The sequence below is a fragment of the Carlito syrichta genome, unplaced genomic scaffold (assembly GCF_000164805.1).
Source record: "Carlito syrichta isolate Samal-C Ts95f unplaced genomic scaffold, Tarsius_syrichta-2.0.1 Scaffold126612, whole genome shotgun sequence".
Classification (NCBI taxonomy): Eukaryota; Metazoa; Chordata; class Mammalia; order Primates; family Tarsiidae; genus Carlito; species Carlito syrichta.
In genome coordinates this window covers 149,518-164,138 of record NW_007070708.1, presented here as the reverse complement: position 1 = coordinate 164,138, position 14,621 = coordinate 149,518, and the positions used below count along the sequence as shown (strand labels likewise).

Sequence of the window (14,621 nt, the reverse complement as noted above, 5' to 3'; positions counted from 1 at the left end):
TCCGGTGGCTGGGAGCGGCCACTGCACTCCAGTCTGGGCGACAGAGTGAGACTCCAACTCAAAAAAAAAAAAAAAAGAAAGAAAATGCAGTATGTACACACCATAGAATACTACATAGCCATAAAAAAGAACAAAATCATGTCCTTTGCAGCAACATCGATGCAGCCGGAGACCATCATCCTAGGCTAATTATCATAGAAACAAAACTGAATACTACGCATTCTCCCGAATGAGTGGGAGCTAAACACTGAATACACACAGGGACACGGATGGGAACAAGAGATGCTGGGGACTTCTAAAGGGGAGATGGAGGGATGGGGGGACGGGTTGAAAAACTCCCCACTGAGTACTGTGTCCACCACCTGGGAGATGGGTTCAACGAAGCCACACCACACCATTTCACAATATAGCTATGCAACAAACCTGCATGTGCATCCCTTGAATCTAAAAGAAATAAAGCAGACTGATCAAACACCTTAGGGTATGTTTAGCCAATTTTTTTAAAAAAGGATGCTGCCTTTAACAGTGTCAGCTAAGCTTTTGACATGGAAAGCCATTCCCCATACAATGTTGTCTAAAAACAGCCTGCTACAAAACAGCACAGCCTCACATCAGGGGAAGCATAGAAATATAAAATACATAAATATCTCTATAAATAACTTTAAAATCCTGGAATTATTTTTCCTGAAATAATAATAGCAACTATCTGTCATCTCAATACTGGGGTTAAAGGCTTTGTGTTGCTTTTGATTCATCTATATTTTCCAACTTTTCTCCAATATTATAATGTATATGTATTAGTCATATAATAAAAACTTTTCAGCACACAACACGGGCCCCATCTGGACAGCTGAGGGATCTCATAAATGCTGGTTTAATGATCTCGTTTGCTGACTGAGTACCATGTCCCAGGCACACGTCCTATCATTTAGTCCTTTCCATGACCCTTGGAGGGATGCATGGTTTCCCACTTTATAGAAAAGCAAACTGAGGGTCAGAAGGGATGTAACTTGCTCAAGGTCACTGACGCAGACCACAATTTGAACTCAGACTATCTGGCAGAGAATGCGTAGTTCTGGGGTGTGTGTGTGTTAGTTACTGTCATCCCACACTGCCTCACTTTGTGATCACAGAAAGTTCCAAGCCTAATGCAAAACATACACCTATCTGATGAGAACATAATGATCAGAAATTACAGCTATACACGTGCCCCTAAAAGCCACTATTAAGGATGAGTTACCTTAAAAGCACTGTGGTGGGAGAAAGAGGCCATCACCAAGGCCACACGTTATATGATCCTATTTACGTGGGATGTTCAGATAGACAAACCCACAGGGACAGAAAGCAGACCAGTGGGGGCTGGGGAGGGGTGGGGCGAGAGAGCGGGGAGTCACCACAAGCAGGTACCTGGTTTCTTTCTGGGCAGGAGGATAAAAGTGTCTTAAAATTAGAGTGTTTTCATGGTTGCACAGCCCTGTGATTATACTAAGAACTATGGGGTACTCTAAATGGGTGAGTTTCATGATGTGTAAATTACACCTTAACAGAGTCATTTTTTAAAAAGGGTCGCATGCATAATCACAACCACCACAAGGACAGACATGGACCAAGCAGCTGTGTTCTGGGCTCTGAACACAGAGCCCAGAACAGTCAGTCCTGTCGGGTGGGTACAATGCTATCCCTGTTCTTGAGAAGGGAACGCCAAGGCTTGCCCAAGGCCCCACAGCTGGAAAGAGGTACATAATTAATCTAGACCAGGCTTCTCTAGTGAAGAGTTTCCAGTTATTAATAACTGTATCCAGAATGCACTCACACAGGTGCGTGCGTCCTCTGTCCTGCCTGATCAAAAGCACAGGATTAGGAGGGCAACCTCCCATCGCTGGGCCCCTCTTTCTGGCACCGAATCCACAGAGCTTGGATGAGATTCCTCTACCCCAGTAACTGGGGGAAAGGATGATTTCTGAGCCCTCATGAACTGACGTCTGCACACCCCAGGCCCCAGCAGGTTGGGCTGCTTTAACTGCAAGCACCCTAGTGAGCCGCCTTCTGCTCTGGCTCCCCTGGGCCGGTCCTGGGTCCCCAAAGGGTCCACCGCGTGAGCACCTGATGAGGTCTGCCCACACCCATGCCACCAAGGCCCAGGGAAGGCCTTGTCTGTCCTTCCCTTTGGGTCGAGAGCTCTTCTGGCTCCCCAGATCCTCACCTCTCGCCCTTCTCCAGCACCCCAGAGGTCACTGTTACCATGGGGATGGTGGGCCGAGCCCCGCTTCAGCTCCTGGCAACTCGACCTCATTATTTCTGGTTTTAGATTTCAACCTGAGGGTAATGCACACCCTTCCACGTGGCCGGTGGGAGCTTAATTGGCCCAGCCTTTGAGGGTGGGGGTGACTTGCCACTTTGCATCAAAAGCTTCAACATGAAAGAAGATACTTGCATAGTCCCATACGGATGCCACATGGGGGCCACTAAGCCCTTGAAGCGTGACAGGTCCAAACTGAGGTGTGCTAAGGTAGGAAATGCACATCGGTTTTCAAGACTTAGTGCAAAAAATGTAAGCGATCTCAATAACTTTTTAGATTGATCACACGGCGAAATGCTAGTATTTTAGATATTATGGGCTAAATAAAATGCTACTAAAATTAATTTCAACATTAATCACTTAATGCGGTCAGTAGAAAATTTAGAATCCCATGACAGCTACTAGAAAATTCAGCATTAACACATCTCAAATCATATTTGTATAAGATAGTGCTGGCATGTACCCTTTGAACCAGAACTAGATCCCTAGGAACAGATCTGGAAGAACTAAGATGAGCGTACAAAGATGAACAGACGAGAATCAATGTTGCCTGTTTAGAACAGGAAGAAATTTAGGAAAAATGCTGAGCCATCAGAAACGGTTCAAATTAATCCTGTACCTCCTGAAGTCCGAATACTACATAGCCTCAAGAAGTATTTCAAAAACATTGTGGGACATAGAAAAATGTTCATGGCATGTCATTAAGTGGAAAATCCAACAGGGTATAAGGTCTCATTTACCTATGCAAGTTCATATTAATATACATATATGCACAGGAAAAAAATAGGAAACGTATACAACAAAATAATAGTTATAATTTATCTCCAGATGGTAGAATTATAAAACATTTCTCTCCTCTCCTCCCACTGACACTTATTTTTGCTTCTCTCTCCCTTAACTTTTCTGCAATTAGCAGGGATTACTTGCATAATATAACTTAAATTTTTTTAGCACTGATGACGATGATAAATAAAATGGATAATAACAAGTGTTGACGAGGCTATGGAGAAACTGGAACTCTCATACAATGCTGGTGGGGATGTAAAATGGTTGGAATAATGGAAAACAGTTGGTGGTTCCTTCATAAAGTCGACAGAATTACCATGGGCCCCGCAACCCCAGTCCAAAGTACATATTCAAGATAAATGAAAACACACATCCACGCCTAAAACCTGTACACCAACATTCATAGCAGCACTATTCAAGAGCTGAGAGGTGGGAATGACTCACATGTCCACCACCCAATGAATGGAAAAACAAAATGTGGCACATTCACACAACGGGATACTATTCCAAGAAAAGAAAGGTTGATAAATGCCACAGCACGGATGAGCCTTGAGGTCATTACAGGACCGATCGTGTTACAAGGTCACATATTGTAAGACTCCATTGATCTGAAATGCCTACCACAGGCAAATCCATAGAGACAGAAAGCAGGTTAGTGGTCACCAGGGGCTGGGGGTGTTGGGAGAACAGGAGGTGACTGTCAGTGGCTATTGTTTCTGAGGTGATAAAATGTTCTAGAATTAGACGGTGGTGATGTTTGCACAATGCTATGGATATACTAAAAGCCGTTGAATTTTAAGATGGTGACTTTTTTTTTTTTTTTAGAAAGCAGGATTTATTGAGAGGACAGAAAAGCTCCCACAGTGGGAGGCTATGCAAAGGGTGACTTTTATGGGATGTTAACTAGACTTCGATTTAAAGACTCTTCCCTCTGGGGGGTGGAAGGGCAATTGAATCCAATCCTGCCTCAGACGCTCTCAAGCTGGGGTTGAGAACTTCAGTGTCTCTGGGGCCAGAATGGCAGAAACTGAGAGAAGAAGCCGCCACCCTAAGGGGCTGCCCCCTTCCCTCCAGCTGACCTCTGCCATGGGGGGCCAGATCCTCCCCTTTATTAATGGGAGCCAGAAATCTGCTGGTTTTAAAATATTGGCGACCAACTGCAAAAGGTTTTAAGTACACTGGTTGTGGGGAGCAGCCTGCAGCCCTGCTGAGCAAGGAGTCACCAGGGAAGAGAGCTGCACAGGCCGGAGCATCAGAGACAACACTGAAGGGGTGGGGAAGTGAGAGGAGGCTGGGGGTGGAGGACGGGACTTGCCTACATCCATACAGGACGCCAGGACTGTCTGAACCTGCATTCCCAGGAAGGCAACGAGAGGTGTGCAAAATATGGGGTACACTTTCCAAAATGCCTCCTGGCTCTCGGGAGTGTGAGGGCCCTGGTAGGTGCCCGCCTGTTCTCACACGACCCTCCAACAGATGCCACGACCATTCATTCAGAGACATTCCCCAGTGCTTCTGCCTTGCCGGGTGCTCACTGGATGCTGGGGAGGGGCAGAGCCCTGGTCTATCAGAAATGCACGTCCCTCGCTGGCTTCCAGGATCATAAATGCTGTGTCAGCTGGCCAAGGGCACCGAGGTTGGAGTGGAGATTCCAGACTGCAGGGATGGGAGGAGGAGGTGATTCCCAAAGGAGTCCATGGGCCGAGAGGCAGGTGGGGCTGGCAGAGGACACAGCCTGGGCAGAGGCAGGGCGGGCAGGGCACAGGGAGCTACAGATACCTCAGTGCTGGTGGAAGGCAGGTGAGAATAGGGTAGCGCGAGGGGGTGATGAGGGAAGGCTGTGAAGGCCTCCCCCATCAGGCCAAGGCACAGACAAGAGACAGGCAGGTGTGGCCATCTAGGGGAGGGTGAGGGGCAAGGGAGGGGTCACACAAGTCGCCACTGGAAGAAGGACAGCTGAGGGCCTCTTTGCTGCCTCCCAGGGGCTCCCCAAGCCACCATGCCTCCTACTGTCCCACCGGCTACACTAGCCTGGACACAGGCCCTGGGCCACCAAGGGGCATCACTGGGAAGGTCTCAGTGGCATCCAAGGCCTCCGATGCTCTCCTACTTGCCACCTCTCAACAGACTGGCCGGGACTCAACCCAAACATCCGCAAAGTCCTGGAACACACAGGGAGCGGGGCCAGGTAAGCAGGTGAGCTGACACCATCATGCCAAGAGATGCCCCAGCCTCATGCCCTGCGACCGTCACCAGGCAAGCTGCCCGAGTTCCCTGCGGCTGCTTCCGCTTCCACGTTACAGAGGTGACACTGGCACCTCCTCACACGGTTGTTCAATCACGTACTGTTCAGTCACCCCAATGTGGCAACACCCAGTCGTCTGCCAGCTGATGAGTGGATAAACACCATGGGGATGTCCGTGTCGCGAAATGTCACTCAGTGATGAAAGGAATAAAATCCCGTCACACGCTATGACACAGATGAACCCTGAAAAGGTGATGTGGCATGACACAAGCCAGACATACAAGGCCACCTGTTGTCAGACTCCATTTATGCGAAATGTCCCAAACAGGCAAATCCCTGGGGACGAAAAGTAAATTTGTGGTTGCCAGGGGCCGGGGGAAAGGGGAATGACTACTACGTACGGGGCTTCTTTCTGGGGTGATAGAAATGTTCTAGAAATAGATGTGGTGGTGTTCACACAACATTGTGAATGTACTTCATGCTGCTGAACTATACACTCTAAAGTGGTTAAAATGGCAACATTTATGTTACATGAATTTTGCCCCAATTAAAAAAAAAATCACACACACCCTTAGCACTGGATCTGGTGGGAGGGGTCTGAGATGTTGAAGTTGCTGGGATTGTTGGGACCGTCTCCTACGTTAGCCCATGCCACCATCTTGGCTCCAGGCTTGAAGGAAGCAGCAACTTGTGTGCCGGCTGTGGCTCCAGCTGCAGCTATGACTAACCCTAGGCCTTAGGAGGGACACAGGGAGGGACCACTCAGAGAAGGCTGCCCTCTTACCCTGGGCACACTGCTGCATGATGAGGCCAGCGCCCCGCCTCCACTGCCTCCTTCCAGGAAGCCACGTGCCAAGGGTGTACGCATCACAGGCCACATACTGTTGCCAGGATGCTAACATCAACCCAAGACGCATTTGGGCACACCTGGCCTTCAGAAGGAAGTCCTCAGCCCCAATTCTGTCCTCTGAAGTGGCAGCAGAGGCGCGAAGATTAATGGCTGGCTTTTATCCAGCACCTTGAAACCCTTTACAGCCAACTTCAACCTGCCCCACAAGTGCGAGAGTGAGGAATTCCTGGTAGGCGCTGCCCGGGCCCACATCAGGGGACGGCATCTGTTTCCATCTCAGATTCGAAGGTCTTGTTCGGATCTCTGTAGGCTCTTCCACCCAGGGAAATCCTCTAGTTCTCAGGATTAAAAGGAAAGTTGGGACAGAGTGAACTGACTTGAGACTCTGTTCTTCTCTCATGAGTGACGGGGAGACTGAGAAAGTCATCAGAATGGGCAGCCATGCCTCTAAAAATCAGTCTGTTTTACTGTCTCTGCTCCCCCTCCCACAGCTCTGCTCTGTTCCTTACCATGTGCCTTATAGCAGTGATCATAACCACCATGTGTCCACATTGACTCACAGGCAGGTACGAGCCAAGTGCGTGGCCATGCTATCTTATCCAGTCCTGCCTCCTACGGTGCTTATCACATCCATTTTACAGATAAGGAAACTGAGTCTCCGAGAGGTTGAGTCACTCACTGAAGGTCACACAGCCATGAGCAGCACACCTGGGACTTAAACCCGGGTCCATGACACCAGGATTCTGTTTGCATAACCATTTGCCATGCCATGTGCCAAAACTGAGAAGTGGCTGGGACAATGAATGCATATCGTTTATGTAATTAGAGAGACAAAAATGTCTCCACTTTAATAAAAAGACTAAAGATGAGGAAGGGAAAAAAGCAACCATGAATCAGTAGAGATTTGGAGAGTGGGCGTCTTTCAGAGCGTCTAAGAAATTGGTTTTTACATCCTTCCAGAATTATCTTCAGCTCCAGATTTATCCTGAAGCCAAATCAAGTGGAGATGAGCTTATCTAAAGTACAAGGGCTTATTATGCTAGGACATTCAGATATAGAACTCCAGGTTCTGGCTACTTAGAGCTAATACAGACTCCCTCATTATAAACAGATGAAACCCCGGATAAAACAAGAACAAACGTAATACACAGCTACACTGAAAGAAAGGGCAAGGCTCAGGTGCCAGAGGCAAGGAGGGAACTGAGACCTGGCAGGGTGAGTGACAGATGCTCTTGACGTGGTCCAGGGTGTTGGGATGGTGACAGGCCCTAACCACGAAGGGTGGGGATGTCAAGTCCACCGAGTGACCAAGTGTCCTGGGTTTGTCTGAGCTAGAACTGAAACCCCTATAAAAAAAACTGAAACACGTAAGGCTGCCCCTGTACATCAGGTGGGCCAGAAAAATTGTTTCTCACTGCTCCAGAGAGTAACAAGAAAGCTGTCTCTTCTAGGAGATGGCAGGTGCATGGAAACAAAACTCCAAGCCTGTGCCACACACTGGTGAAAAACCCAAACCTCTGTGGTGCAGGAAACTGAGATTGAGGCATGAATATAAAAAGTATTTCCAGACCAGTGGAAAAAGCATTGTGTGAGGCTTGTCTATAACCCAGGGTACACAGGAGGCCTATGGGGAGAGGGTGGGGGGGAGAGGAAAAGAAAGCCCAAAGATGAGCTCATAACCGAAAACCAAACCACACAAGCAAATGAACCACCATATAGGAGAATCAGCAGACACAATTAATAAAAGGAATAGCACCTCAAGAAGACAACACACAAGAGACTATGTGTGTTGTACTGTGCTTTAAATTATTACAAATACGCGGGTTCGAGACCCGCCTGGGCAGCGAGACCTCATCTCTATAATAAATCAAAAAATCAGCTGGGCGTGGTAGCGCATGCCTGTAATTCCGGCTACTTAGAAGGCTGAGGCAGAAGGATCGCCAGAGCCCAGCAGGTCGAGGCTGCGGTGGCCGGGAGCGGCCACTGCATTCCAGTCTGGGCGACAGAGTGAGACTCCAACTCAAAAAAAAAAAAAAATTATTACAAATAATGGAAGAACAATGCCCTGTGAGAAAAAAAGAGGTGAATTTGAAGGGTGAATTTGATATCTCTTCGTAGAAAACTGTTTTTCTTTTCCTCTGTTTTAAAAATTTGTGTTGCTGTGTTTTATTCAGCACTTAGAAATATTTTTTTAGAGTCACTGAAATCTAAAAACTTAACAGGCCAGGCTTGGTGGCTCAGCCTGTAATCCTGGCACTTTGGGAGGCCGAGGCAAGTGGATTGCCTGAGCCCGCGGGTTTCAGACCAGCCTGGGCAACTTGGCAAGACCTCGTCTCTACAATAAATCAAAAAATTAGCCAGGTGTGGTAGCACACACCTATAGTTCTGGCTACTTGGAAGGCTGAGGTGTAAGGATCGCCGGAGCCCAGCAGGACGATGCTGGGATGGCTGTGAGCACGCCACTGCACTCCAGCCTAAGCAACAAAGTGAGGCTCTAACTCAAAAACAAATAAAAACTCAACAGATTAAAGCAGCAAAATTGTAATTGTTGAAGAGATAATTAGTGAACTAGAAGGCAGATCTAAGGAAATGACCCAGAATATGGCACACAGCAATAAAAGGGTAGAAAATATGAAAGGAAGGTTATGAGGCATTTGGGACAGAATGAGATGATCCAATATATTTCTAATAGGAATTACTGAGGAAGATGAAAAGAAAAGAGAGAGCTAATATTTTCATGATGAAGGTCATGAGCCTTTCTTTACAATGTAACAGCATAAACCAGTTCCAGGATAAATAAAAATAAATCTATCCTAGACACAGCATATATAAAACACAACAACACAAATTTTAAAACAGAGGAAAAGAAAAACAGGTTTCTACAAAGAAATATCAATTAGACAATGAACTGATTTCTCAACAGCAAGAGACCAAAAACAAAGTGATGAGAGAAAATACTCAGCAACCTCAAATTTTATACCCAGCCAAATGATCATTCACATATATTGGCAATATAAAGACATTTTCAAGCAATATCTACAACTCATAGAGCCTCACTGAAAAATCTACAGAGAGGTATATTAAATAAGAAGAAAGTTAAATCCCCAAAGAAGAGTGGTTGCAAGAATTAACAGTGTCTACCTAAAACATAGGCATGAACATGTAGGTTTTAAAAGTACAGAAAAACTACTACAGAGTGACACAAATTAAAGCATGTGAATGTCCCTGATCATCAGCCCAAGAGCAGAGAAAATGACTAACTTTAGGCATGTCCAAGACAGCAGGCATTTCAAAAATGAAATGAATTACTGAAGAACGTTACAGAATGCCCTTTAAAAAGAGACATATAAGCCGGGCTTGGTGGCTCAGCCTATAATCCCAGCACTTTGGGAGGCTGAGATGAGTGGATTGCCTGAGCCCACAGGTTCAAGATCTGCCTGGGGCAACATGGCGAGACCTCATCTCTACAATAAATCAAAAAATCAGCCGGGCGTGGTAGTGCACGCCTGTAGTTCCAACTACTTGGAAGGCTGAGGTGGAAGGATTGCTGGAGTCCAGCAGGTCGAGGCTGCATTGGCCAGGAGCAGCCACAGCACTCCAGTCTGGGTGACAGAGTGAGACTCCAACTCAAAAAAAAAAAAAAAAAAGAAAGAAAAGACAAGAAAGAGACATAGCCAGCTTCTAAAAGATTTACAATAGATTATTATCTGCCAACAACTCCCAAGCACGTATGATGGATCAAGCACTTCGTACAACTTCTTACCTAATCCCCACAATGACCCTGTGACATGGGTGCTATTTCTACTCCTGTTTTACAGATGGGGAAACCGAGGCTCCGGGAGGCCTAGGAAGGAAGAGGCAGCACTGTGATTCGACCAACATCTAAGTGCTGGCAAAGGACCAGGTGGTGAAAAGTTAGCCTCTGTGCCACTGTGGGACTCTGGCAGAGGTCTCAGGGGCTGCAGGTGAGGGAAGACAAGGAGTCCCCTAGAACCACCATGTGGGGAGGCCTGTGAAGTGCCAGACATGTACTCTGGTTCTCGGGACCCTGGCATGAGTGCTCAGGAGAGACTTGGGGAAACCCCTTCCAACCTTGGCCCATGGGGCACTCTGGCCTCTGAAGCCCACCTCTGGGTACTGATGCCTCGTGTGGCCACCTGTCCACCCTCCCAGAGGCACCTGGCCCCAAAACCTCCTCTGCCCTCCCAGGGAACTGTGCCCAGAATGGAAGGCCCACTCCTGATAGCGTGCCCATCTGCAAAGGTCACCCTGCAGGGACAACAAAAGGCCTTTCTGTCCTGCTGTTCACGGTGGCCGCCACCACCAGCGGAAATCACCCACTCGACCTTCTGGTTTTATGAATTAATAATTAAGCTGGAGCAGGCGGCAGGAAGGCTGGCACGACCAGGGTGCCCAGTCCCTCACCTCGCACAGTGGCACCAGCAGCAGCCAAGGGAGGCCCTGGCTATTCATCCCAGGGCAGTGGGCACATCTGAGCAAAACCCCCTCCTTCCCTGGGATGGAGACAGCAGATATGGGGACGCTTTGCAGGAGCAAACGCTCAGGGTTGTCTGTCTGTGTTATTGGGCTGTATGACGTGTCTGAGCATTGATTAAATTCCAGGCTGCATTCTGGGGACCATTAACTCACAAAAAAATATCCTGCCAGGGTGGGGGCGGGGAGGGGAGAAAGAAGAATGAGAAAGGGATCTAATTACTGCCAGTCCACGGAACTGGGACGTCTTAGAGGACTGCTCGCATGCAGAGAAAACACAAGTTCTCCTGAAACAGGCGCAAGCCACCCCCACCCAGTGGGACCCCAGGAAATGGGCGAGGCAGTGGCATATTCCCACCTCTTCCTCCCAGCCACGGCCCCCACTCCCCCACACTGCCCACCACTGAGCTTGCTCTCCCCAGGGGGAGCCTGCAATTCTAGAACTTTCCACTTCACTCAGAACCAATCCTATCCATCTCAAGGTCCAATTCTCCCCTTGTCAACTTGGCAGACAATGCATGGAACACTATTAATGAGGTTGTGAGTGACACCGTCACCTCCCCCAGGTCACAGAGGCATGCAAGTTCCCACCATCGTAGTCTAGACCATGTCCCAGCATGTGCGAGAGGTTTCTTCCTGCACTTGCAAAGCCCACTAAAAGGTCTGGCTTGGAATTTGGGTTCCATGCTCGGCATCTAAGTGATCTTGGGCAGTCATTTCACATGTCAGCCTCATCTATATAATGCTGACAATAATAGTCCTGCCCTCAATGGGCTCTGACAAAGATCCGAAGATGACTGACAAGTATTCAAGAAAGAGCAGCTGCTGCCGGGACTACCGACATGTGCCACCACACCTGGCTAATTTTTCTATTTTTTATAGAGACAAGGTCTTGCTGTGCTGCCCAGGCTGGTCTTGAACTCCTGGCCTTGATCTCCCAAAGTCTAGACTCGTAGGCATGAGCCACTGTGCCCAGGCAACCACTGCATTTTTAAAGGGGTGGAATTGGCAGCTCAGAGAAGGCTGTGGCCTGGAAGAGGCAGCTCAGCAAGGCAGCACTAAGTGCAGCTCCTGGTGTGAGCTCAGTCCACTCAGCCTGAAAGACACAGACTCCAGGCCCCCACCCTGCGGCTGTTGCTAATGGCAAGATGATCAGGCCCAGACAGAGTAACAAAGGTTAGCAGGAGCCAGAGCAGGGGGTGCTTCTGGAGGCCCTGTGATGAAGTTCACTCGCTCCCCAGCCCTTCTGGAAGCTGCCACAGCCAGTCCACTCCTGCATGGTTCCACTGTGCGCACCCAGGAAGGAGGCCTGGAAAATCCCACCTCATCAAGGTGGACAGGGTTCCAGGGGTCGGGGTGCCATGGTCTTGACAACTGTGGTCTCTGCCCCTGGGCCTGACCCCGGAGCCCAGCCCTTGGCAGGACCAGTTTCCGTTCCCCCACCCCATCCCATGGATGGACACAGCTGTTCCGCTTCTGCCAAGAAGCCACTGTTTTCTTTTTTCTAAAAAACTGTAAATGCAGCCAGGCTCGGTGGCTCAGCCTGTAATCCCGTGCCTTTGGGAGGCTGAGGTGAGTGGATTGCTGAGCCCACGGGTTCGAGACCCACCTGGGCAGGTGAGACCTCATTTCTACAATAAAATCAAAAAATTAGCCGGGCGTGGTAGCGCACGCCTGTAATTCCGGCTACTCGGAAGGCTGAGGCGGAAGGATCGCCAGAGCCCAGCAGGTCGAGGCTGTGGTGGCCAGGAGCGGCCACTGCACTCCAGTCTGGGTGACAGAGTGAGACTCCAACTCAAAAAAAAAAAAAAAAAAACTGTAAATGCTTGAATCATTATTTTCTTACTGGGGTGGGATTTGTATGCAATGGAATACATCTTCCTTGTGTTGAGAACCTAAAGAGAGTGGGAGGGGAGGGATTCCTCCCCCAGAGAAACCCAGACAGTTTGGCAACCTCTCATGGGTTCATAGCCTCTGAGAGGATCCCAGGGTAAAGCCACAGCCTGGCCAGGTGCAATGGCTCACACCCCAGTGCTTTGAGAAGCTGAGATGGGAAGCTCACTTGAGGCCAGGAGTTCGAGACCAGCCTGGGCAACACAGCGAGATGTTGCTACAAAAAATTTTAAAATTAGCTGGGAGTGGTGATCGCACCACTGCACTCTAGCCTGGTAGCAGAGCAAGACTCTATCTCTAAAAAAATTCGAAAACACAAATGCCACAACCTAGCCCAGAGGAAGAGAAAGGGAGCCAGGTGGGTTCAGGTGGCTGCCTGCTCAGCTTACCACGTTCTGGCAGACAACAGAGCAGAGTGGGGCCACCTGACCCTCTGCCTTTGCCCCACCCCCCCAGCCTTACCCCTGTCTGCTGGCCGTCTGGGTGCTCCCCTGGCCGCCTTAGGCCCTCAGCTTCTGGAGGGCAGAGGACACATCTAGCCCATCCTGGCAGCAGAACATGGTCTGGAGCCACTTGAAAACTTTATCACCCGAAGCGTGCTGCCCAGGGGTGAGAACGCAGTGGAGAGGCTAGTGCCATCTCCACCAATAAGCTCTGGCCGCGCCAGCCCTCCCTGCATCTCTGGCTCCCTCCCCAGAGGACGAGGCTTGGGGTCAGACCAGGAATGGAACCCTGATCCCACTTCTCATTAGCCTGGGGCCTTGGGGACTCACTTCCTCTCTCAAGCCTCGACTCCTTCATCTGTAAAATGGGCCACCAGCAGTGTTCCTGGGAGGATTCCATCAGTTACCACGGATACACCGCCCAGCTGCGCTCAGTATCTGACAGATGACAAGTGCCCGACAAACATCAGCCATTCCCATCAGGAGCTCTGAACTCAAGATCTGGAGATTTTGTTGGTTTTTTTTTTTTCCCTTTTCCTTCTGGCAGCTTCTTGGCATCCACATGGGCATGCCTGCGGAGCTGTTTTGGAGCCTGAAGGAAAAAACAGACCCTCCACCTTTCCCAGAATCCTCTTCTTATGATTTCCTTTCCAAATCCAGCAGCAGATGCGGACTGGGGGGACAGGAAGCAGGGCCACCTCCAGGCCAGCTCAAGGTGCTGAAGGGGAACTAACCTAGGCGAAAGGCCCCCAGGGAGACCCTCCCCACCAGGGCCCACCTCCTACCTCGGCACACACCCTGGATGCCACTCGGCTCCAGCCACCGAGGGTGTGTGGGAAAGGCAAGCATACCCCAGAATGCCTTTGCTGGGGTGCTGTGTACGGATTTTAGCCACCTCAGTAGTGAGCGCTCTTGGCTCAGAAGAGATGCCTGGGAATGCTTGTTTCTGCTTTAACTCAGTTGGTGAGACTCCAGCAAGCAGGGGACAGGGAGGTGGGCACGCCGGCCAGCTGATGCCCCTGTGTGGGCCAGCCAGTGCTCGAGTCTATTTTTGGTGAGGCCAGCTCAGTGCAGACACCAGGAGGCTCCATCACACAGGGAGGGGACTGGAGGTGCCGGAGGGCAGGTGTACCAAGGCCAGCTGGTGAGAGTGAGACTGCGTTTGCCCCTGGCTGCCTGCTCCTGGGCAAGGCTCCTTGGGTTGTGAAGTCCCCAGGGATGTCCCCCACCTGGCCCTTCCATGGGACCCTCCTGTGTCCTCACTGTGGACCAGGAACTGCATACAAAGGTGAACAAGACACTCTCTGCTCTCAGGAGCGCCAGGTTTCCAAGGGGTGGCAGGTGACAAAGTGACAATTAACACATGGTGTGATACCTGCTGGGTCTCTGTGAGCCCTGAAGATGAGTATTTAACCCAGAAAGGATGCATGGAAAGACAGCTTTTTGGAAGGGGGTAGCAGCCACACTGAGCCCTGAGCAATGAAGAGCATCTGTTTCATCAAGAGACGGGGTTAGGGGGACACGTTTGAAATGCCATCCTGGGCAGAAGGGTTCCCACGTATAAGCATCGAATCGAAGGCAAGAGTGCTCCAGACAGAGGGAACAGCTCGC

The 14,621-nt window shown here is 49.5% G+C and overlaps 1 protein-coding gene across 1 annotated transcript in view; it reads right to left on the bottom strand.

Moving 5' to 3' along the window:
• The window catches only part of TESC (tescalcin), a 42,964-nt gene extending 29,582 nt beyond the window's left edge, over positions 1–13,382 (bottom strand). Inside the window, exon 1 of the mRNA XM_021707889.1 lies at positions 13,341–13,382. Within this exon, the coding sequence (XP_021563564.1) occupies positions 13,341–13,368 (28 nt within the window). The 5' untranslated portion in view covers positions 13,369–13,382. The remainder of the gene's footprint in view (positions 1–13,340) is intronic.
• Positions 13,383–14,621: the final 1,239 nt, after the last annotated feature.